General features: G+C 36.6%; 1 protein-coding gene across 1 annotated transcript in view; it reads right to left on the reverse strand.

The window, feature by feature from the left end:
* Nucleotides 1-1,736: 1,736 nt before the first annotated feature.
* The window catches only part of lamb2l (laminin, beta 2-like), a 99,238-nt gene continuing 76,071 nt past the window's right edge, over nt 1,737-24,903 (reverse strand). The window contains exons 21-35 of the mRNA XM_059333102.1: nt 24,361-24,592; nt 23,200-23,363; nt 22,217-22,441; nt 20,172-20,386; nt 19,006-19,102; nt 17,192-17,564; nt 15,078-15,262; nt 13,988-14,235; nt 12,835-13,050; nt 12,607-12,751; nt 10,848-11,055; nt 7,638-7,779; nt 6,482-6,658; nt 5,439-5,598; nt 1,737-2,616 (exon numbers count right to left, since the gene is read on the reverse strand). Coding sequence (XP_059189085.1) covers nt 2,480-2,616; nt 5,439-5,598; nt 6,482-6,658; nt 7,638-7,779; nt 10,848-11,055; nt 12,607-12,751; nt 12,835-13,050; nt 13,988-14,235; nt 15,078-15,262; nt 17,192-17,564; nt 19,006-19,102; nt 20,172-20,386; nt 22,217-22,441; nt 23,200-23,363; nt 24,361-24,592 — 2,924 coding nt within the window. The 3' untranslated portion in view covers nt 1,737-2,479. The remainder of the gene's footprint in view (nt 2,617-5,438; nt 5,599-6,481; nt 6,659-7,637; nt 7,780-10,847; nt 11,056-12,606; nt 12,752-12,834; nt 13,051-13,987; nt 14,236-15,077; nt 15,263-17,191; nt 17,565-19,005; nt 19,103-20,171; nt 20,387-22,216; nt 22,442-23,199; nt 23,364-24,360; nt 24,593-24,903) is intronic.

The following is a 24,903-nucleotide window of genomic DNA, read 5'->3' on the forward strand; positions in this document are numbered from 1 at the left end:
AACGTCTACTTCTCCGGCACAATTTCACCTAGAGACTCCATTTAAACTTTAAACAGTAGACACAAGTCTTGTGTATCGGTGTATTAATCCACGTTTCGATAGGTCATATAGTTTTTTATCAATCCCTGTTCAATGACCATGATCATTTTTGGAGAAATTCTGAGATTATAATGGGTGTGTATTGCACAGAATGTTGGTGTCACAGTGTGTGACATCATCGCCAGAGTGTAGAGGGAGAGAAAAAACTGTCAAAAAATACATTTTAAAACTGCGCTCCAGGCCACAAATTCCACTCTACAGAAATAATTTATACATAGAAATGTAGGAAAATAAAACAGAGACAGAAAATGTAATGTGTACAGGCATGCCCTCACAGCCAGCAGTCTAATGAGTCAAATGAAGTGAAAACACCTGTGTGGGTTTTTCACAGACCACTAAAATTTGACTTGTCATAGCAGTAAATACACAGCTGCAACTAGAACAAAACCTGATGGCTCATAGTTTTATAGGACACTCAGCTTAACAGCTTAACTTCAGCTCCCATTCTGTGTCATAGATTCTAAGTTTAATTACTTTATTAATTCATTTTTTAATTTATTGCATTGTTTTTCTAAACCTCACAAATTGTTTATTTCTCACATGATTGGGTTGACATTTTTACCAGAACATCTAAGAAACCTGTTGGGATATTATGCAACATTCTTGTAAAACTTAGGCTAATCAAATTAATAAAAATTCATATTTCTTTCAACCCGGAAGAAGTTTTCATTTTCTTGCAACCAAATTTTGGTTGTGTTGTAATATACTTCCATCACATTTAAAATTGATTTAGTTCTGTAAAATAATTGGGTGCCACAGATCTAGCTTATAGCTGAAAGTTCTAGAAAAAGTAGTTTGGCTGTCCTTATAATAATAATAATTATTATATAATATAAGCTACCATGTATGTGTATGCCTCCAACTGGCAAAATGAAAATAAATCAAAAATAAATAAATGGATATTTATGTTTTTATTTGGTTCTATATTTTGTTACCATTTACCGTTTTTCTTCCATTTATTCATGACATATAAGTACCTATTTTAATATGCAATGCAATATTATTCTTTTCTCTTTGGATTTCCCCTTTATTTATTTCCCTAAAATTATTAATTTCCACATAATTTCCTTCATACATTTCATCTTCATTTGAACATTAGAGGGCTGTCATTCAAAGTGTGTTAAAAATACATAATAAATAAAAATTAAAAAAAAGACAGATACATTTAAAATAGATTTAAAATAAATAAAAGTAAAATTTACAATAAAAATGTATATATACAAATATAAATATGTATATATATATATATTATATAAATGTATACATTTTAACATAAATATTTTTATCTATTGATTTATTTTTTTATTTTGAAGTATTTTTTAACACACTTTGAATGACAGCCCTCTAATGTTCAAATGAAGACAAAATTATGAAGAAATTAATAATTTTAGGAAAATCAATACAGGGTAAATAATAATGAAGAGAAAATAATAAATATTAAAATAGGTAATTAAATGTAATAAATAAATAAATAAATGGAAGAAAAATGGTATGTCATATTTTACCAAATAATTAATGCCAATATTATTTTAGATACATTCAATTGCATATATTTGTATTCATGAAGTAATTGACTGATTGATTGATTGATTAATTGATTGATTGATTGTGGCTGCCTCAGTAGTGCCACAGCGAGAACACAGTGGCTTGTTAAGTAGACGGCGCCCCCTTGTGACAATTTATGAAACAACATATTTACTGTCACAATGTGTTCAACAACAGAAACAGGACACATGATGAATTTACATAAACAGTATCAAATTTATTTTTTCTCCATCATCACACGTCAGAATGAATTTAGCTTATAAGAATATTGTGTATGCATTTATATGTATTTAATCAAAAGTTTCTTTTGTAATAAAAAATAAACACATTTCATTTTAAAAATCATACTTTTCTGCATATTTCTTAATAGGAATGTCATATTGTAAATACCATACTAATGTGGTCAAATTACAGCAAAAACATACAAAATCTTGAAAGCACTTTTGGTCAAAATAACAAATTTCTGATAACATATTCTGATATATTTCTTCTGTTTATTATTATTCATGAAATGAATGATCATAGCCTATACAATGAAACAAATCCACAGGTCATCCACTTGTTGTAATAGCTTAAAGACAAACACCATTAAGAAGAGTGTGGCTGTCTCAGAGTCAAACAGTGGTACAGTACATGGACAGAGGAAGGCTCTTTGTGTGATATAACACTTGACAGGTAATGTGTAAAACTTGATATAGCAGTGAAAGAATAGAGGTACCAAAGCAGCGTTTAAGTTTGATGGGCCATGTAGTTTTCTGTCCCAGTCACAGTTATAATCAGTCTCGACTCTGCTCCGGCCTACAGCAGCAAACGGTAAACAGGAAGTGTAACATCCTCACTCACAGCTGCTGTACTTCTGAACTTGAGCCCGGATCTCGTCCCGAGCCACCGTGGCGTTTTCTTTCAGCTCGTCCAGCTCCATGCGCTGCTTCTCCATCCGCTGCTCGTTACTCTTGAACTTTTTCTCCAGTTCTGCAGCCACAGAGAGCAGGACACGGGTCAGAGTGAGGTCACTGCAAATAACTCTGACTGTAGACGGCAGCGCAACAGTTACTACATACAGGAACATCTCAATAAGTTAGAATACGATGGAAAAGTCCATTTCCAGTAGTTCAAGTCAAACAACCCCAACCAAGTATTGAGTCATATAGATCAGCTGGTCTCAAACTCAAATTACCTGGGGGCTGCTGGAGGCAGTATCAAAATTATTAAAAAAAGACACAAAATTACCAAAAAAGACACAAAATTACCAAAAAAGACACAAAATTACCAAAAAAGACATATTACATATCCTATTTCCTTATTAAACCATAAATGATATAAAGTGACCCAAAAATATCTCAGACACAACCCCGCTAAAGGCGATATTACCAAAAAGGCTAAAGGTCACTGTGGCTGTGTGACATGTTTTCATTTGAATGGAAATTTATGATGTCAATTTAGATTTAGTATTAAATGAAATGTGTGTCATATGAATACAATTTAATAAAAGTTTCTCAGTGTTTCTCAGAAAAGTATAACCCATTAGCAACATTGCGATATATTTATAATAATTAAAACAGATAAATCTTGTATATTACAGCAGCTATTCTCAACCTTGGGGTCTCGACCCCAATTGGGGTCGCGAGATGATTTCTGGGGGTCGCCATATCATTTTGGATGTCAGCTCTGTCTCCACTGTGTTAAAGTGTTCATGTGTTTTAGTCTTTTTGGTCATTTAATGTCTCTTTTTGGTCATTTTGTGTCTTTTTTTTTTTTTTATCATTTTGTGATCATTTTGTGTCTTTTTTGGTCATTTTGTTTCCTTTTTTTGGTAACTTAGCATCTTTTTTGGGTCATTTTGTGTCTTTTTTAGTAATTTTGTTTCTTTTTTGGGGTAATTCTGTTCTTCTTTTTGTGGTCATTTTTTGTCATTTGGGGGTCAATTTGAGTCCTTTTTTGCTTAATTTTATGTCATTTTTTGGTAATTTCCGGTCATTTTTGATCATTTTATGTCATTTTGTGGTCAGTTTGATTCTTTTTTGGGTAATTTTGTGTCTTTTCTGACAAATCCCAAAGTAGCAAGTTATTACTTTCCAAGGAGTCTCTGGCTTGAAGCTGACTGTTACACACTCAGGAGGTCAGAATGGATCTTTAAACTTGTATCAAGGACTTAGATCAAAAGTAACAATCAAATATAAAGTGAGCGGGGGTGGCGGACAACATGCATGTTAAATTGGGGGTCGCGACTCAAAAAGGTTGAGAACTACTGTATTACAGTACCGTATTGGTATTTGGCATGTAAAGGATTAGTTCAGGTTTATAGTACTTTTACATATTTAGTTGACAGCAGATGGTGGACAGCTTGTACTTTGGCACAAAGCAATGTTTCAAAAAATCCATCACTTTAAGTGTACGCTATATTTACACATTTTCACCACTTTACCTTGAAGTCAGACAGCCCTGTTTAAGTTTAGTTTAATGCTCTCTTCAAAGCCACTAGACTCCATTTACAGAAGAGCAGCTCCTGTGTTCTGCGAGGTAAAAAGACTCAAAGGAGTCTGGTAGCTTTGATCAGCTTTAACAGCTTCAGGTCCCTGTCATTAAGGTCTGTCCGACAACAAGGTAAAGCAGAAAATTGTCTTTTGTAATATACATTTTTTTGAGACTCTGAATTTTAGGTCTTCAATAAATGTAAGTCATAATCATTATAATTATTAGAAGAAATTAAATAAATTAAGACATGAAATGTTTCATTCTGTGTGTAATGGATCTATATAATGTGTTATTTCCACTTTTTGAATTGAATTACTGACATAAATAAACATTTCTATGATATTCTAATTTATTGACATGCACCTGTAATACACAGTGGTGGAAGAAGTAATACCATCAGTAATACCACACTTTGAAATTACTCAAAACGTACTTAAGTAAAAGTATAAAAGTATCAGCATCAGAATGTACCTAAAGTATCAAATTATAAGTACTTGTTATGCAGAATGGCCCCACTCAGATTGCTTTATATATTCTTAATATCTTATTCGATTATTATTATTATTATTATTATTATTAATAATAATGCATTTATGTAAGCATTTTATAATTTTAACTACTTAAGTTAATGTTACTGTTAAGTTACTGAGGTTTTATTATAAAAAATAAATGTCGAATCACTTTAAATTGACAAAAATAAACTTTTCTATGATATTCTAATTTATTGAGATGTACCTGTACATTGTTTCATCTTTAATGCTCTTGAGAAGCTGACAGATACTGTTTCTTTACACCATCTCACTGTGCTGTATATAAAAGAGTGTGTTAAATTGTAAACAATGTAGTGCAGTAGTTCTCAACCTTTTTGAGTCGTGACCCCCAATTTAACATGCATGTTGTCCGCGACCCCGCTCCCTGAACACAATCTTACACGCACAGTTCAGATCACCCAAAAAAGAAACAAAATGACCACAAAAAGACACAAAATGACTAAAAAAGACACAAAATGACCCAAAAAAAGACACAAATTGAACAAAAAAGACACAAAATGACCAAAAAAAGACACAAAATGACCAAAAAAAGACACAAAATGACCAAAAAAGACAAAAAATGACCCAAAAAAAAGACACAAATTGACCACAAAAGACACAAAATGACCAAAAAGACTAAACCACATGAATACTTTAACACAGTGGAGACAGAGCTGACTTCCAAAATGATTTGGCGATCCCCAGAAATCATATCAAGGTTGAGAATAGCTGTGCATATTAAACCTAATGTAAAGATTGTCAACAGTGAAAGCAGGTTCATGTACTTACTCTTGAGCTGTTCTATCCCCTTGGTGGCTTTGCTGAGGAGGTCTTCTGCCTCCTTCTTCATGTCCTTGGCCTTCTGGTCGAGGTTGGCTCCAGGCTCCCCACCCAGAGAGTCCACCTTCTCCTGCAGCTCCTGGTACCGTTTCTCTGTGTCGTTGAGGCTCTGAAAGGGACCACACAATTATGTTCTCTACCAGAAATAAAGACATCCTGCTACTGTACCAGACATTTGCTTCCTTTCATATTAGCCAGGCGGCTTAGGACCAGATTTAAGAATAAAGGGGACACGCCGGACAAAAGCACCAAAATTTTTCCACATGCTCTCTATCACCATAGGTTTCAATTTTTGGTAGGATCCACTTCATCAAAATTGCAGATCAGAGATGGCAGCCATATAAAGTCTATGAGAAACAATATGTCTTCCAAGCCACTTAGAAGGTCAATCTTGGTGTCAAAATCTACATTTTCTGGGTCAAGGAATCATTTAAAGCTATTGAGAATATCACTAGATGACTCACTGTAAATAATTTGTTGATCAAGATCTGACATGAGATGAAAGCGTTCCCTCGATTTTTTTGAGCAGTGTACATGGCAGCTAATCCTCACTCTCCTGTGAACATAGATTCCAAACATTTTCAACTCAGGATTCCCTGCTGCAGCACTTGAAGACCTACCAGTCTGGGTGAAAATGAACATATCTATTTGATCAAATAATCATCTAGTGATGTTCTCAATAGCTTTAAATGATTTCTTGACCCAGAAAATGTAGATTTTGACACCAAGATTGACCTTCTAAGTGGCTTGGAAGATATAGCATTTCTCATAGACTTTATATGGCTGCCATCTCCGATCCGCAATCTTGATGAAGTGGCTCCTACCAAAAATTGAAACCTATGGTGATAGAGAGTATGTGGAAAAAATTTGGTGCTTTTGTCCGGCGTGTCCCCTTTATTTAGCTAAGCCGCCTGACTATATATTTTGGATCAAACTTGACAATTTTTTTCAAAATAAAATGCACAAACACAACTTTCCGCTCACACACACACCTGCTCCAGTGAGGTTGCGAGGTGCGTAGCGTTATTAGCCAGTGCTTTGGCGTCCTTTGCCATCCGCCTGTTCTGTTCTGTCTTGTTCCTCAGAGCTTCCACCTCCATGGAGAGGTTGTTTAAACGCATCATGACATCCATCTGCTTCTCCTCCAGCTGCGTCAGCCTCTCATCCACCTACAAGAGAATGACATATAGAAAAGTTAAGAATTATTGGGGAGCTGTTTGGGTGTATAAGTACGGTGGCCCTGAGAGCTCACAGCGCTGCAACTTAAAAAAACACATGCAAATACACAAAACACAAGCAAATTGAGAAAACATCTTCATTTACATTTAGAAAACGTGCTGCAAAGACCATAACACAACACAATAAGAAAAAGCGATACAAATAGACCAGAACACAACAGAAGTGTTTCCAGAGGACACTTAAAAGTGATGCACATGTCTGGACACGCTTGTGATATTATCAAGTTATTTCAAGATAATTATAATTTCACGTAATAATGTAATAAAGTTAAATTATCATGTTATTTCATGATAATGATGTTTTCATGTTATAACGTGATATATAGCGTTAGCCTGCTAGCCTGTATCAATAACATTGCAGCTAAACAAATCAAATAAATGAATTATACACATTTGAGTTGGTCTCTCTCAACGGCACCGAGTTGGTCTTGGTCTTGCTCGCCTGTTAACGTTAGCACGATATCGATCGCCGGTTAACGTTAGCATGCTATCGATCAGCCGTTAACATTAGCACACTATGATCGTTATAACGTTATAATGTGAAATTATTATTATCTTGAAATAACGTGATAATATCACAAGCGTGTCCAGACGTGTGCATCACTTTTAAGTGTCCTCTGGAAACACTTCTGTTGTGTTGTGGCGTGTTTTCTAAATGCTGCGCTTGTGTTGTCAAATTGATGAAGATTCTTTCTCAATTTGCTTGTGTTTTGTGTATTTGCATTTGTTTTCTTAAGTCTCTCAGACTTAAGTCCTCTCAGGACCACCGTATATAAGTACTTTGATGTTGTAAAGAAAAGGCAGCACTTTAAATGAAGTGCTCCACAGGCAGGTGGTCCACTTGTCTGTAAATGGAAGAGATGTGAAATAAGATAATCAAACACACAGCTTATTTTCAAGTGTACTGCACCTCAGCTGTAGCATTCCTTGTGCTGTTGAGGTTGCTGCGGGCCTCCTTCAGGGCTGCTCCTGCTTTCTCTATGGCCTTCTCAGACTCATCCAAGGCCTGCTTGGTTTTATTGGCTACATCCTTCACTCCCTCTGCTCGACTCCTGCACAGCGACAGCAGAAATTAGACAGAAACAAGAGGTGTTGACAGTCCAGAGTATATATTGTAATCTGTGTCATAAATAAGAAATGTCACCGCCACTTTGTGGGATTTAACGTTTTGCATTTGGATCATTGCAGAAAATAAGCTCTGTGACAAACACGTTTCTGATTTTTCTGTTGCTTACATGTTTTGTTCATCAGGATAATCTTCACAAATGAACAACACTTTAATTATGTTTGAAGGGTTAATGCAGACGATGAAAGTAAAAAGCTAACGTTATGCTATAGTGAACTACCGTTATGCTTCAGACGCTCTCCGACAAGCTAACCAGCTGTTTGACAAGCTAGCAAATATGTGGCCCAATGAATTGTTTATTAACCTAATCTACAATCTACAAGAGTTTGCAAGAGCTCTGAAAATCACAACTAGAGGCTGTGAGGCAGACTTGTGAGAGAGTTCCTGTCCTTGTCCAGTGTGATGACGTTTAATGTCCCCGACAACCACTGTAGTCTCATTTAGCTACTTGTTAGCAACCACCTTTTAAGGACACGTAAAACACAAAATCCACACTTACTTTACTACCGTATTTTATGTCGTACAACAAAACCCAAACACCTTAAACTTGTGTTAACTACAGACCTTATTTTTTAGGTATTTAAGGTCTGTGTACCATTTTGAATTTCAATTAGGAACGAAAAAAACAATAAAATGGAAAAAACGTTTGTTATTTTACTATTCTGTTTTAGTGTCAAACAAAAAAATTTACTTCAGGGGCAGGAACCTAAGAATAAAATATCAAAATCAAAATAGGCGGGAACCTTAAATTAAATATTAGAAATAGAGGTTGAAATCTATTTTTTTGTTTGACACTAAAACAGAATAATGAAATAACAAACATTTTTCCCATTTTATTGTTTTTGTTCTTAATTGAAATTCAAAAGAACGAACGGACCATTTAACCACAAACCCATTAAAAAATAATAAAAATCTTGTGTCAAGAAGACACAAGATTTTTTTAATCTTGAGTTACAGAGGTTAGACAGGGTGCTAACATGCTAACTAAGAACTTATCCCTGTTGTGCCCTTTATAAATCAGAGGCCTGTACAGTTCTGTCTACTGTGTTTTTTGTGTGTGATTTTCTGCGTACACACCTCCACCCTACAGCCATGCAAATAATGTGCTCTGCAATGTTTATGGACCAATGTTGGTGCCGAAGTGTGGAGAAAAGCTTGATACCCACAATTTGTTGTGTGTGGAAGAAGCCTGTATAAACTGTACAGCTTCATTTTTACTGAGCAGTGGTTCAGTGTGGGAGTGCAGCCTGTCTGTCACACACTGAGGGACAGCGAGTGACACACAGCTATTGGTTGTTTTGTTTTTATTTTTTTTTATTTTATTTTTTCTTCTGTTTTTTGCTGGGACAGTTAGATTGTATGAATTATATATTGATTGTAAATAATGTTCAATGATTGTAAATATCTGCCTGTCTGTGTTTCTGTCTGTCTTGCTGAAAATAGTGTAAAACTCGTCAATTTGTGTGTAAAACTCGTCAGTTAGTGTGTAAAAAAGACAGTTTTCAGTTAGTGTGTGTGTTTTTTTTTTTGTTTTTTTGTTGTTGTTGTTGTTGTTTCTCATCTAGTGATGATGTCATCCACTCTAGCCTCTCCATAAGGGGGATTTTTTTCCCCAATGATTGTAAATATTGCTTTCTTTTATTGTTATTAGTTTTTCTTTTCTTTTAAAATGAATAACAGAATTATAATAATTTATTGTAAATATTGCTTTCCTTATCTTGTTATCTTTTTTTTCTGATGCTTGCTTTGGCAATATATACATTGTTACGTCATGCCAATAAAGCCAATTGAATTGAATTGAATTGAGAGCCTTAAAGCCTGCTCTTTATGCCACCAAGCAGGATGTTTGGTGGGTAATGTGGTTTTAGAAAAGATGAGCTTCTGTTCAGACTCGCTCACTCCATCTGATCCTCCGCACAAACTCCCCTCCTTTATTGTAATGTATTCTTAAATGTTCTGATTTGTTTAGATTGTATGATGTGTATGATGTTCTGCATTGTTTTTCTATGTTGTAAGGCGACCTTGAGTGCCTTGAAAGGCGCCCTACTAAGTAAAATTAACTATCATTATTAGGGCCTCGGGGCAATCGCACCGAGCACTGGCCCCATACAGCAATAGCTGCAGAGTTGCAGGACAAATTATATATCAAAACGTGCGGATTGATTGGGATCCTATTACTTTTCTCTACGGAATATTAATTTTTCGCGACATAAGTCGCGAAAAACTGCCCAAAATTTTGCATTGAAATGAATAGGACGGCCGAAAAAAAATGAGTGAAAAAGAACGTCTACTTCTCCAGCATAATTTCACCTAGAGACTCCATTTAAACTTTAAACAGTAGACACAAGTCTTGTGTATCGGTGTATTAATCCACGTTTCGATAGGTCATATAGTTTTTTATCAATCCCTGTTCAATGACCATGATCATTTTTGGAGAAATTCTGAGATTATAATGGGTGTGTATTGCACGGAATGTTCGTGTCAGAGTGTGTGATGTCATCGCTCAGAGTGTAGAGGGAGAGGTAAAACTGTCAAAAAATACATTTTAAAACTGCGCTCCAGGCCGCAAATTCCACTCTACAGAAATAATTTATACATAGAAACGTAGGAAAATTTGTCTTCTCACTCACAATCCTCTGGTAAAGCTGTCAGAGTTATAGTTTGGGCGTAAGACGCAGAGATGATCCACCAACACCACCAACAGCCTCATTGGCTCCCATATTAAAAACGCAGGAAGATTTCGGAAAAAGTGAGATTTTAAAGTTTTTTTAGATCGCTACACACACACACACACACACACACACACACACAAACACACACACACACACACACACACACACACACACAAACACACACACACATTTTGAGGTTAAAGGGCATAGTTTGAAATCTCTGAAGAGTCTCATCATAGTGTACACACACCGGCAGTAGCCCCCGTGGCCCTTTCAAAATTTCCCCAGAGGAAATTTTCTAGTTATTATTAGCTTTACTTACTTAGCATCTTTAGCGTCGTTGAGCAGCTCCTTGGCTTTGCCGATGTGCTGTGAGGTTTGGTTGATGATCCCCTCCATGTTCGTGAGGTTAGAGAGGCTGTCCTTTATCTGCATGACCATCCTGTCCAGAGCGGTCCTGTTGACCGGCAGGGTGATGGACAACACCTGCAGAGCCACCTTCTCTATGCTCTCGGGATCTGCTCCCTCCTCTGGACAGCAAACAGGAGGACAAGGAGAGATAAGAGATAATGATATTAGAGATGATGACTGCAGGAAGAATCCAAAACTTAAGCCTCTGAACCCCCTAAATTACACCATTTATCACAGATTGAAACTTTAAACACAGGCATTATCGTCAGATTTTCAACTTTCCGACGGCCCATGAATGGATCATGTTTGACGAGAGGTTCTTTCAGTAAAAGCAACCAAATCAAAGCTTAAAATTGTGATAATTGATCTAAATCATTACATGTGTCATTTTAAATGTTGCCAAAATCATGTTGGTATTTCTAAATATGCTATTGCTACACTTAATGGCAAAACTTGCACTGGTCTGTTGGACTTGAACAAAAATAAACAATATTTTTGTTGCTTAAGATTATGTATTCAGTCATTATTCAATGGTATACTAAAGATCCATGTGAAAAAAATGACTTCTCACTGTTCTCAGGTCAAATATTTATATGCGATTAAAATGTGATTAATTTCGATTAATTAATTACAAAGCCTCTAATTAATTACATACATTTTTTTAATCGAGTGCAGGCCCTATAAAGAACATTAAATTTCGCCCTTTTCAGCACAACTACGAAGTCATGAATGACTCGACTAAGACCAAAAGTAATGTGACAAATATTCAGGGAAACTTTGACTGAACTGCAGGCTGTTAACACAGAGCAGAGAGGAGAGGACAACATAAATTATATAGTATAAGTAGATGTTGTTAATGGTCAAATATCTAAAGCATGTTGTGCGCCCATTTTTTTGTGGGGGGAATGGTGCATATTTCATGTTTGTAATATAAATTAACATAATTTTATGATTTATGGCATTATAACTGCACAAAAGACATTTTTGAGTTCCTCCTACTTCTAGCCATGATTGTGCTGATTCCATAGCGGAGCAGGACTTTGTATATTGCAGTGAAAACTGAAGCCACAGTTAGGGCTGGGCGATATATCGATATAAAAAATATATCAATATATTTTTAAATGGGATATGGAATTAGACCATATCGCATATATCGATGTAGTTTTTTCTTTATATATAAATGATGCTCTTGCTAGGGTTTGTCATATTTAATTATTTTGTGATGTTCGTTATTCTTTTCTCATATAAATATATTTATTTCAGAAAAAGATTGGCCTATTTTATTTCATGGGCTATTTTTATTTAAGATATTTTTTTATGAAAATGTGCGCTTTATGGAGCTTTGATTTTAAAACAAAAAAAAAGTACTCCTGTTGTTATACAGTATTTATGTTAACTTAAATAAACGGTTTCAATAAAACTACTTGTGACATGTCATATTTGGCTTTGACTTTGACTGAACATTTGCTCTCACTTTGCAATAAAAATATCAGGATATATATCGTATATTGATATTCAGCCTAAATATATCGGGATATGACTTTTGGTCCATATCGCCCAGCCCTAGCCGCAGTGAGTAAAATGTGACGGGAGCAAAAACCTCCCTGAAACTGACTGGGCTTCAGAGGGTTAATTCAAAGCAGAGACTAGCGGTTACAACATCAATATACCAGTGAGGAAGTCTTTGATCTTCTTAATGAAATCTTTGAGCTTCTTGTTTGTGTTTTCAAAGTGGTCCTTCTTCTTCTGCGCTTTCTCCAGTGTGTTCTTCGCCTGGTTCTTCACATCCTGTGTCAGAGAGGCTATATCCTGGAGCTGGACACAGGAAACCAGGATGTCAACAGAGATTCTTTATCGTCTCCACTCAGAAAAGAGGAAACACCATCGCTGCTACAAACCTTTCTGGCCACGCTCTGTAGCTCCTCGTTGGCGGCGCTCAGGCTGTCGGTGGCGTTCCGGGCGTGATTCAGAGCTGAGAGAGAAGCGCTCACTGTCCCGTTGCATCCCTCTCCTCCACATACACGACTGCCCTCATCGTCACGACAACCGGCGCCGCCGCATCGGCTGTCTGGGCAGCTGCCGTTGACACTAGCATTGCTGTGACCACCACATACCTGGAGGGAGCAACAATGCATTACATCATTCACATAAAATGACAGTGTCAATAATAAGAATAAGAAAACTAGAACATTTCTAAAGGATTAAGATTATTAGGAATAATCCTAACATTTCTGAAGAAATCAGAGAGAATGCAGATCGAAAACTTTTTGTTATTAGGTAAAACATGTTCATGGAGTTTTTGTTTGGGGACATAATATGCAGTTGAAATCACAATGCAGGTACATCTCAAAAAATTAGAATATTGTGAAGAAGTTGAATATGTGAGTCCCGTCAGTGGTGGTTTGGGGCCAAGCTCTTTGGAGATGCTGCTTTCATTCTCCAGCAGGACTTGGCACCTGCCCACACTGGTAAAGGTACCAAAAGCTGCTTCAGTGACCATGGTGTTACTGGGCTGGACTGGCCACATAACTGGGCTGACCTGAAGCCCATAGGAGTCTATGGGCTGCTGTCAAGAGACACCAGATGAGCTGAAGGCTGCTATAAAAGCAACATGGTGCTGTAGGCTGATCTCCTCCATGCCACCAAGTATTAATGCACTAATTCATGATTCAAAAGGAGCCCAACCAACTATTGATGGATATAAATGAACAGACTTTTCAGAAGCCTGACATTTGTGTTTGAATACACTTTTTTAATGGATCTTATGTAATATTCAAATTTTCTGAGACACTGAGTTTTTTGTTTTCCATTATTTGTAAGCCATAATCATCAAACTTACAAGAAATACAACATTTTCACTCTATGTGTAATGAATCTATATAATATACACTTCACTTTCACTTTCTGAAATAATTTACAAAAAATATTGAAATTTTTCACGATATTCAAATTTTTTTTGATGTACCTGTATATATTATTGCAGTTCTCGGCTTTCTTAAGGATAAATTAACAACATGATGAATGAATGAATGAAACCCCCACACTGCCTACCTTGTGACTGAGGTGATGCACCTTCTTATCCAGGTCATGAGCTTTCTGTTGCAGCTCGTTTAATGATTTGTTCTGAGCAGCCACAGCGCGGAGGAACTTGTCTTTCCTGGCGTCCAGCAGGTCTTCAGTGACAGCACGGGTTTCTTTGGACTGTTCAACAGGACTGAGAGGACCGTACACCGAGGCGTTGCATTTCAACTCAGCCCTCACTGACTCCTGATAGAACTTCTTCACTTTCTCAAACTGATCTGTGAGGAGACAGGCGCAGGGTATTATACCGTAGTATATGTAGTTTTACTACCCTAAATATGAATGTATCCTTATGTATCTTTTTTGTCTGTATTTTGTTTGCAGCCGTGAGGTTTTGTTCTACACATGTCTGTAGTGTATATAAATATTAAAGTACATTTTTGAGTTTAAAGAACCTTTGCAGGTACAACATTGGTTAGGTATTTATTTAAAAGGGAAGATATGAGCAAAGGACATTTATTTTTTTAATTAACTGAGAGTAACCGTCCTGAAGCAGGTGACTAAAGCATGGAAACAATCAAACACACCAAAATTAAGAGCATGGGTATTAACAGCAGAACAAAGTTTAGAGATGGAAAGACTAACTTTTAGAAATAGGGAACAAATACATATTTGGAATAAGTTATACTGTAAAGAAAGGCTGGTAAAAACAGTGGAAATATTTAATCAAATTAAGGAGATGAACTAAATGGTCCCCTCCCCAACACGAACACTCACATGCATACACACACACAGATTCATGAACACGCATACATGCACCACCGCTTATTTTTTCATTATTATCTTTTTTTGTTTTTTTTGTTTTGTGTCATTAGTTTGTTTATTTCTTTTCTTGGAGATCCTCATTTGGGGAATACCAGGTTGCCTTGTATATATGTTTGTCTGTTTACCCTATGTTTTGTTATTTACTTTGTGAATATATACCTTGAAAAAAAGGGGGGGAAAAATGCACGGTACAATATTGTAAAGAAAACGAAATGACTCATTATGTTTGTGAAAGTAAGAAGCCTTGCAATAAAGTATTAAATGTCTGTAGTGTATTGTACAGACTGTTCTCTACCTGCAAATCCTCTGGTGAGGTAATCATCCAGCAGGCGTCGTTTGTCAGCCACAGTGGTGTTGATGTCCCTCAGCTCTCTCTCTAGGCCACTCAATGTGTGTCTCAGTGCCGTTTCTTCTTCTGCTGTGGTATTAAGCTCTCGGGTGACCTCCATCAGACGCCCGTCGGTCAGGGCGATCTCAGCCCTGGAACACACAGAGCAGGATACTTTATATAATATCCAGGCAGATGACAAATCATCCTAACCAACCATAACCCTATAAAGCCTGAACCATGAAATAATTGCCCGAAAATTCTAATTTTTCTAATATTTTAAAATTGGAGTGTTTATTGAACCTGCTGACAAATTAAAAATATATACACTACTGGTCAAAAGTTTTAGAACACACCAACTTTTCCAGAATTTAATTGAAAATTATGCAGTTTAATGTCTCAGTGTACTCTGAAATTAATGCACATTTGCAACATCTAAAATTCTTGATTGAGCATGATAGTGTTTTGAAAGTAAAAAAAAGATTCAAAATCACATTTTATGTTGGACTAAAGGACTAAAAAAAGACACAAAATGACCAAAAAAAGACACAAAATGACAAAAAAAGACACAAAATGAATTCAAAAATGGACAAAATAGCCCAAGACTCCATAGAGTTAAGTTGTTAACCCATTTCTTGTTCCCTGAAAAAGGCCTACTTGTATAATTCTGAAATGTACATTATTTTTCAGTTTTGGTTAAACTTACCTTTTTTTATTTACCTCTGGCAGTTCACCACTTACCTTTGTACCCTTTCAAGCTGTTCATTTGACTTGAACTGCTTGAATTTCGATAAAAAACTGGAAAATTTGGGGTGTTCTTAAACTTTTGACCGGTAGTGTATATATATAATTTTTCCTCAGAAAAAGGGAACTTGTTGTCACAAACAGGCCCCAAAACATTATGGACAGTTTTAATGAAGCTGGAAGCGACCAGAAGCAGCAACGGTTGGGTCTTTTGAGTGCTCTCTCCTTGTTGCGCAAGCCAAAAAGCCACAAAACATTGGTTAAACCTGCTTGCATTAACCCTTTGGAGTTTGGGGCTATTTTGTTGGTTTTTGACGACTTTTCATTCTGCCTGTATAAACAACTTAAAAGATGTTCACCATGCCATGTTGGTATTGTTTTCAGCACAACCTCACCTTTATGACCTGATTATTATTTTTTTCATTTTGACTTACTGGATCAACATTTTCAACACAAAAAACCCCACATAAAACCCACTTAAAACACACAAAACACACTGAAAACACCAAAACCCACCAAAAAAAATTATTTAAAAAAATCACAGAAAAACACACACACACATACACACACACACACACACACAAACAAACAAAAAATGACAAAAAACACAGAAAAAAACACAAAAAACACATCAAACACACACAAAATGCAAAACACACAAAAAAGACAAAAATCACACAAAAAACATTAGAGACAAAATTTTGCATTAAAAATGCTGAATGCAAACTACAAAATTTGAAAACCCCCTGCAAAAGCTTACACTTGGTCAAGGTGTTTTTATTTTCACCTTTGCTGAAAAAGGGTTGATGCACAAAATTGGACACGGAAACTTCTGAAAAAGCTGACAGCAGGGCTCGATGCTGCTTCGTTTTTACGTTGCAACGCCATGAAGAAGTGTTGCTCCAGTGCTTTCGTGGACTCCAGAGGGTTAAAATGGCTGAGGTACTATGTGGACCGCAGGTGGCTGACAAAAATAAGACTGTACCACCGTCCCATAACACAGTGAGGGGGTCGCCAAAGTTTACAATGGTAAAAATGTGGGTCCCTCAAGAAAAAAGGTTGGGAACCACTGATGTAGAGGTCTCAAAACTTGTGTATCAAATATGACATTCGGCTTTATACACTGAAAAAAGAAAATAGTTGAGCCAACTTAATTGAATTGTTTCATTTGGTAACACCTAAATGAATAAAGTTCTTTCAAATTTATTGAAATCAATTGTGTTAATCTAACTTATTAAATTAATTTGAAAGAACTTAATTCATGTAGGCGTTACCAAATGAAACAATTCAATTAAGTTGGTTCAACTATTTTCTTTTTTCAGTGTCTACATCATTACCTGAGGTCATCAATACTCTGTCCAATCAGCTGGTGGACCCTCTCGCTGTCCTCCCCACTGATCAGATCCTGAACCTGTTTCAGCTTCCTCTCCAGCTCTTTGATGTGTGAGTCCTCCACCCCCGGGGTGACTCCGCTCTCCAGGATCTTCTCCACGGTGTACTGGATGTGATCCAGGTCCCTTTTGATCTGGCACACTGCATCGTCCCACAGCTGGAAGCACGGGTGACACTGGACGCACCTGGGGAAGTCGCCGGTGAAGCCACGAGCGCATTCATCGCAGCGCTTCCCCGCCGCTCCCTCCCTGCACTCACACACCCCAGTTAATGGGTCACACTGGGCCATCTCTGAGCCCAGCGGGTGGCAGTTACACTCTGAATGGACAGAGAGAGGAGAGACACACAGAGAAAAACAACAATAAAATCTTCTGCAAGTCCTAAGAATGGATGAGAGGATCTAGCCATGTCTTAAAGAAGCAGCTAGGAAGGGTTTTGTAATGCACAGATTTATCAACATTTCCTAGTTTTAGTTGTCCTATGTTTAGTTATATTATTAACCCATTTAGGGCGGGAAAGCATTACCACATTTCTACCATTAAAACCGGGGGCACTGTTGCGTTATTCTACCATTAAAGCCAGGAAAGCGGATACGTCATTTTGTAGCATTTGTAGTTTTTTTTCCACCTATTTTCGGTCTCTCGGCCAATGAAATGCATCAGAATACATGTGGGAGTGTCGCAATGCAACATGGGACTTTTCCAGTTTGAAATCATGGCTGAAGACGACTATAGCGGAGGAGCTCAGAAGGAAGTGATGGAAGCGATCTTGATAAAAACAGCACCGGCGATTTTATTGCTGATCCGGACTTTGAACCCTCGGAACCAATCGACCAGGAATATGTTTTATGACGACATATTTTTACCGATGAACAGACAGATTTGTGGCCGTCTGGAGATAATAACAATAATAATACTATTTGATTGTGATGATGATATAAGAAATCATGACTGTTTATGTCTTATATTACTTTATGTGTCATTGAGTACCCTGAAAAGTGCAATATAGATCAAATGTATTATTATTATTTATTATTATTATTATTATTATTATTTTTTTATTACAGTAGGCTAATGAGAACTATGTCTATTTCTTCCAATGGTCATATTATGTTTGCATCTTGCTAATGGGCATGTATTAGTATTATGCATAGGATTTCTATTCAGTCAAATGTAACATTTGCTGAGTTTGTTGATTTAAAAAAAAAACTTTATTGAAGGTTTGGACAAATAAACTCAACTTCTCATGAAAGCCACAGGTATAAGCTCTCAAATACTTTCTGAATTTCATTTCTATCTGCTACAGAGGCTGAAAAATCTGTTGAATTTCCAGAAAAACTTCAGGTTTTAGGGGGTTCTTTCAAAATCGCCCAGAGGTTTTACAGGCATTTTCTCCAGGTGTTTTAGGCCTAAATGGGTTAATGGAAATCTCTATCTATCTATCTATCTATCTATCTATCTATCTATCTGTCTATCTATCTATCTATCTATCTATCTATCTATCTATCTATCTATCTATCTATCTATCTATCTATCTATCTATCTATCTATCTATCTATCATTTATTACAATTAAAACTAAGAATTAAAATTACACACGTATTTAAACTAGTTATCAATACAACCATTCACATCCATACTGTTATTTTCAAGGAAATTGTAGAAAATCTTCCATATTTTCCAAAACTCGTCAAGCCTATTTTTTGCTATGTAACTAACAAGTTATTGTTTGTTATTTATTTGTCACAAAAGTTGAGTTACCTTGACACTGCACCTGCGGGTCCCCCCAGTGGAACTGCTCACAGTCGGTGCACTGTTTACCTCCAAAGCCAGGACGACAGTGGCACTGGCCTGTGAACTGTAGAAGACAGAGAGACCGATTGACAACAACTGAAAGACAGACAGATAAGAACTAGTAGTAGGGCTGGGCAATATATCAATATAAAAAATAAGTGGGAAAAAAGCAACTTTTTTCTCACAGATTCACCACTTTAAATCTCATAAATCTGCGCATTTTTTTCTCGTAGATTCGCCACTTTAATCTCGTAAACTTTTTTCTCAAAATATTATTTTCATATGTTTTTTTACACATTCTGGCTGTATGTAATATCCTCCAATATTCTCTAGGGTTGAAATTTAGAATTTGCAAGTATTTCAATGAGTGCCCTATTAAGGGTTAAGGAGCTTTAATTTCTTTTAAAAAGGTACTGTTGTTATACAGTATTTATGTTCACTTAAATAAACTGTTTCAATAAAACTACTTGTGACATGTTATATTCCAACATGGTCTCACAGGAATCCGTGAAATAGCCACAGATTCACTTAACTCAAAATCTGTGGAATAGCCAAGGAATCACTCAAATTTCCGTGAAACTGACACAGATTTTTCTGCAATGCAAGTTAATGACAGTCATATCCCGTGGCTATTCCAACATACAAAGTGATTATGTACATTCACTGAGTGAAGATTTAGAAAATAAAACATATTTCTCACTAGAAATGTGATCAAAATCCATTTTTATGCAGAAACTAAGTCAAAATATTGATTTTTTCACTAAAAATGAGAGAACTGTCCGCCATGTTTTTTGTTCTGACCACCGGTACCTTGAAAGTCACGTGACTTGGAACAAACCAATAGGAAAAAATATCCATGGAATAGCCACGGGATATGACTGTCATTAACTTGCATTGTAGCGAAATCCGTGTCAGTTTCACAGAAATTTGAGTGATTCCGTGGCTATTCCACGGACTTTGAGTTAAGCGAATCCGTGGCTATTTCACGGATTCCTGTGAGACCAGGTTCCATATTGGGCTTTGACTGAACATTTGCTCTCACTTTTTGATAAAAATATCAGCATATATATCATATATCGATATTCAGCCTATATATATCGGGATATGCCTGTGAGGCCTTTGTGCTTGCTCACCATGTTGCAGTGAGTCCCCAGTGCGTGTTGTGTGTGGCAGCCACACGGCTCACAGCCGTAGTCCTGACCGTAGTTCCAGTGGTTAGCAGCACACTGGTCACAGTTATGGCCGGCAACGTTCTGCCTGCAAGGGCAGGCCCCGGTTTCACGGTCACAGTAACACTGTCCATCAGTGCAGGCAGACGGGACGGTGCCAGCAGTCACACAGGTACAGCCTGACAACAGAAACACACAGAGACAACCCTTCCATTAAGACACGGGTCAAACTCCAGGCCCAGGGGCCAAATCTGGCCCCTAGCAAATTTTGATCAGTTACACACAGAGGTTCATTGGCTAAGCTGCGGTGAAGATTTAAAAAAAAAAAATCTTTTTTGGGATTTTAACATGTGGATGAATATTGTATGATATAGTAAGTTATTAGATTATTAGATTAGATTAGTTATCATGGTCACCTAACATATTTAAAAAAAAAAAAAAAGCTCTTATTATTTTCTCTTCTTTTCTTCTTTAACATATAGCACTCCTTCAGCGATGACAGTTAGCTCTTAAAGTTATGTACTTACTTGATTCCTATGGTCTATGTCTAGTACCTTCAGGTTGAATGCACTTATTGTAAGTCGCTTTGGACAAAAGCGTCTGCTAAATGACATGTAATGTAATGTAATGTAATTAGACATTATGTATGCAAAAAAGGACAAGAAAAACAGAATAGAGCATAATTCATATTAACCCTCTGAGGTCCATGTATTTATTGAAAATACATGTTTTATTTACAGTACTAACTTTATTTATTTATGATATGTAGACAAGCTGAGAAAGCCAGTTCAAAGTGCATCATAGGAGCTTTCACAGTGTGCCATTTATGTTTGTAGACCATTTTTACAATGGGAATTTTCTTTCTACAATGAAAACTATTACTATTTTTAATTTACATGCAAAGAGACCGTTTTGTAGTTTTATTATTTATTTATTTTTCTGCTGTTTTTGTGTGTATAAATGGTAAAAAAAAAAAAAAAAAAGGTATATTTCCATAGACACCTGTGTCTTTTGTTTGTATTTTGGGTTCCTGGCAGCTTTATACTTTGTTAATTAAAATAAAATGAAAAATCTGACTGATAGCCAAGTTTGTGTGGAGAAAAAAGAGCCATGCATGTGATGTAAGGACAGACTGAAAGATGTTAAACAGGGACGGAAATAAATGTATAGGAAGTTGACAAATTTGAACCAACATCTCCTGGACTTCAGTTTAATGATAATAATAATACAAAATAAATAAATAAGAGCAAAATATACTTAAAAATTTAAATGAAAAAAACCTAACCCTTAGTCTTGAAGGGCAAAGAGAAGTGTATTAAGCTGAAATGGCTAATTTGGACTTTTTCCTTTTTACAGAACAGCAGGAAATTGGACTTTGTCTTAAAAATGTGCTTGTTTGCTAGTAACCTAGCAACATTCAACCTACAATGCCATGCTTCATTGTGAAACTGTGTCTTTTAGTAGTGAGCTAGTCCCATGATACGACCTGTAACATGTTTTCACAACCCTGAAGTGCAAACAATGAAATCTGCTTCATGAAAATCTGCTTAACCCTGCCTGGACGGACATATACTTGTGATTGTCACAGTGCACTTTTTTGGCTTTATGCACTTTGAGATGTGTCAGATGTGACCAATATGTATTTATATTATCCAAAAAAGTATTGCTACTACCCCAGATTCTTTACAATTGTAGCTTTTATTTATTTTTTATGTACTTTAAGATGTGCCTGATGATGTGTCAGATGTGGCCAAATTTAAAAGGGAAACAATGAATAAACATTTCTTGTTTTTCATTACAGTTATTGGTGTTGGTTTATAAATTTTAATTACCTGCTGCTTACTGGCCGAGCTAAATGTCTTGTTTTTAAAATATATTGAATTTATAATTGCCCTGCCCTACACCACTACTAATGACAATAAAGAACATTTATGAACAAAAAAATCTTTCACTCTGGTTACAACTTATAAACGCATGTATACAGATGCATTTCTGCTTTCATCACTCACGTCTGCAGTCGTGGGCCAGAGCGTTGCCATAGTAACCGTGTTGACAGTGGGCACAGGACGGACCGTCGGTGTGGTACAGGCACTTGAGGCACTGGCCAGTTCTGGGGTCACATGACTCAGGGTCCTTCGTGTCGATGTTGCCGCTGCAACTGCACGGAAGGCACTGCCCACCAGGTTGCTCTGGGTTTCCATAGTAACCTGGGGCGCACTGGTCACAGCGGGGCCCTTGGGGAGAAAATGTGAAAAAAAATTGAAAATATGAATCAGTCTTGAAGCATATTTTGAAGCTTATTTTCAAAATATGCTTCAAGACTGATTTTTCTAATATAGAGGGTCAGTTATTGAATATACAGGAGCATTTCAATAAAATAGAATATGAAGGAAAAGTCCTTTTCCAGTAGTTCAAGTCAAACAGCCCCAACCAGGTATTGAGTCATATAGATGGACATAATTTTTAGAAGCAACATTTACATATTAAACATACTTTTTAAAATTGGTCTTTTTCTCTTTTTTTAAAAGATTATTTTTTGGCATTTGTCTTTTTTTATTAGATAGTGACAGATAGAAAGGGGGAGACAGAGGCGAAGACATGTGCCAGGACGGATTTGAACCCACGGTCCACTCGGCCTTAATGGTACGTGCTCTACCAGTATGAGCCACCGGGACGCCCCTTAAATTTCTCTTTTGTAATATTAATTATTTTTTGAGACACTGAATTTTAGGTCTTCATTAGAATAAATGAAATAAATCAAGACATGAAATGTTTCATTCTGTGTGTAATGGATCTATATTATGTGTTATTTCCACTTTTTGATATGAATTACTGACATAAATAAACTTTTCTATAATATTCTAATTTGAGATGCACCTGTATTATTGCAGAATCAGCCACTGTTTATATGATTTAACATGCTCAGTCAGACAGTTTACAATTTACAGATATAAAAGAAAAAACTGCATGTCACTGCAGTGTGATAGCTCACCAGTGTAGCCTTGTCTGCAGTTGCAGATGATCTGGTTGGAGGTGTGGTCAGCTTGACAGGAGTGGGCGTTAAAGTGGTCTGAGCCGGGGTTTCCAGGGCAGGGGCAGGGCCGACAGTGCTCCCCTGAACCCAGCACCGGGTTTCCAAAGAACCCATCCACACAGCTGGGATGGATGGATGGATGGAAAAATAAACAAATAAATATATAAATAAATAAGTCAGTCAGTCAGTCAGTCAGTCAGTTAGTAAGTAAGTAAGTAAGTAAGTAAGTAAGTAAGTAAGTAAGTAAGTAAGTAAAATAGTGAGTAAGTAAGTAAGTAAGTAAGTTAGTAAGTAAAATAGTAAGTAAGTAAGTAAGTAAGTAAGTAAGTAAGTAAGTAAGTTAGTTAGTAAGTAAGTAAATAAGTAAGTAAGTAAGTAAGTAAGTAAGTAAACTAGTAAGTAAGCAAGTAAGTAAGTAAGTTAGTAAGTAAGTAAGTAATTTAGTCAGTAAGTAAGTAAGTAAGTAAGTAAGTAGGTAAGTAAGTAAGTAAACTTTATTTATATAGCACCTTTCGCAGACAGAAGTCACAAAGTGCTTCACATTAACAGGGGATAAATAAGTTAAAAAGAATAAAATAAAAATAAAATAAAATAACATGAAAATACTAGGGCTGGGCGATATGACCCTAAAAGATTATCAGGATATTTCAGGGTATTTTTGCAGTAACGATATTCTTGACGATATGACAAAATATATGATTAAAATTATATACAAAATTATATGACGTCAGACGCTCTGATGGCGTTACTACAGCAACCTGTCAGATCAGTCGATAATGTGGCCCAGTCTGAACAGAGCCATATCCGATTTGGACACTTGCTAAAAACAGTGTGGACAGTCAGCCCTAAAAATCAGATTTGAGTAGGAATCTGATTTGAATCAGAATCGCCTGCAGTCTGAACACGACCTTCGACCCGTTCATCCGTTTTTCACAAACGAGGTATCCATGACAAACGCATGCATTCAACAGCTTCTTGAAATCTAAAGGTGCTTGGTGTAATACTTTATTACATTATTTGTAAAAAGTGTATTACATTATTGGGAAATGCACTTCATTACATTAGCGGGAATTTATTACATTATCAGGTTCTGCAAGTGTGATATGGAGTGATCCTTACCGTTCACACATATGTCCTGCTGTGTAGTCCCTGCAGTCTCTACACTCCCCGGTGTGGGGGTCACAGAGGTCAGCGTGGCCGTTGCACTGACAGGGGCTGCAGCTAGGGAAGCCCCACTGGCCGGACTGGCAGTCTGAACACTGGCGCCCAGTGGCTCCCTGCCTGCACTGGCACTGGCCTGTAGCCGGGTCACACTGGTGGCTCAGTGAGCCCTCTGAGTGGCAGTCACAGGCTGGATGGGAGGAGGTATGAAGGGTTATTCACTGTTATTCAACCAGGTACACAAAGTACAGGTACATCTCAGAAAATTGAACATCATGTAAAAGTTCAATATTTTTTGTCAATCATTTCATAAAGTGAAACTCATACATTATATAGTTTCAGTACACACAGAGTGGAATATTTCAAGCAGGTTTTTCTTGTAATTTTGATGATTATGGCTTAGAGATAATGAAAACGCAAAACTGGGCTGACCTAAAGCCCATAGGAGTCTATGGGCTGTTGTCAAGAGGAAGGTGAGAGACACCAGATGAGCTGAAGGCT

This window comes from Centropristis striata, chromosome 5, assembly GCF_030273125.1.
Source record: "Centropristis striata isolate RG_2023a ecotype Rhode Island chromosome 5, C.striata_1.0, whole genome shotgun sequence".
In the NCBI taxonomy this organism is placed as follows: domain Eukaryota; kingdom Metazoa; phylum Chordata; class Actinopteri; order Perciformes; family Serranidae; genus Centropristis; species Centropristis striata.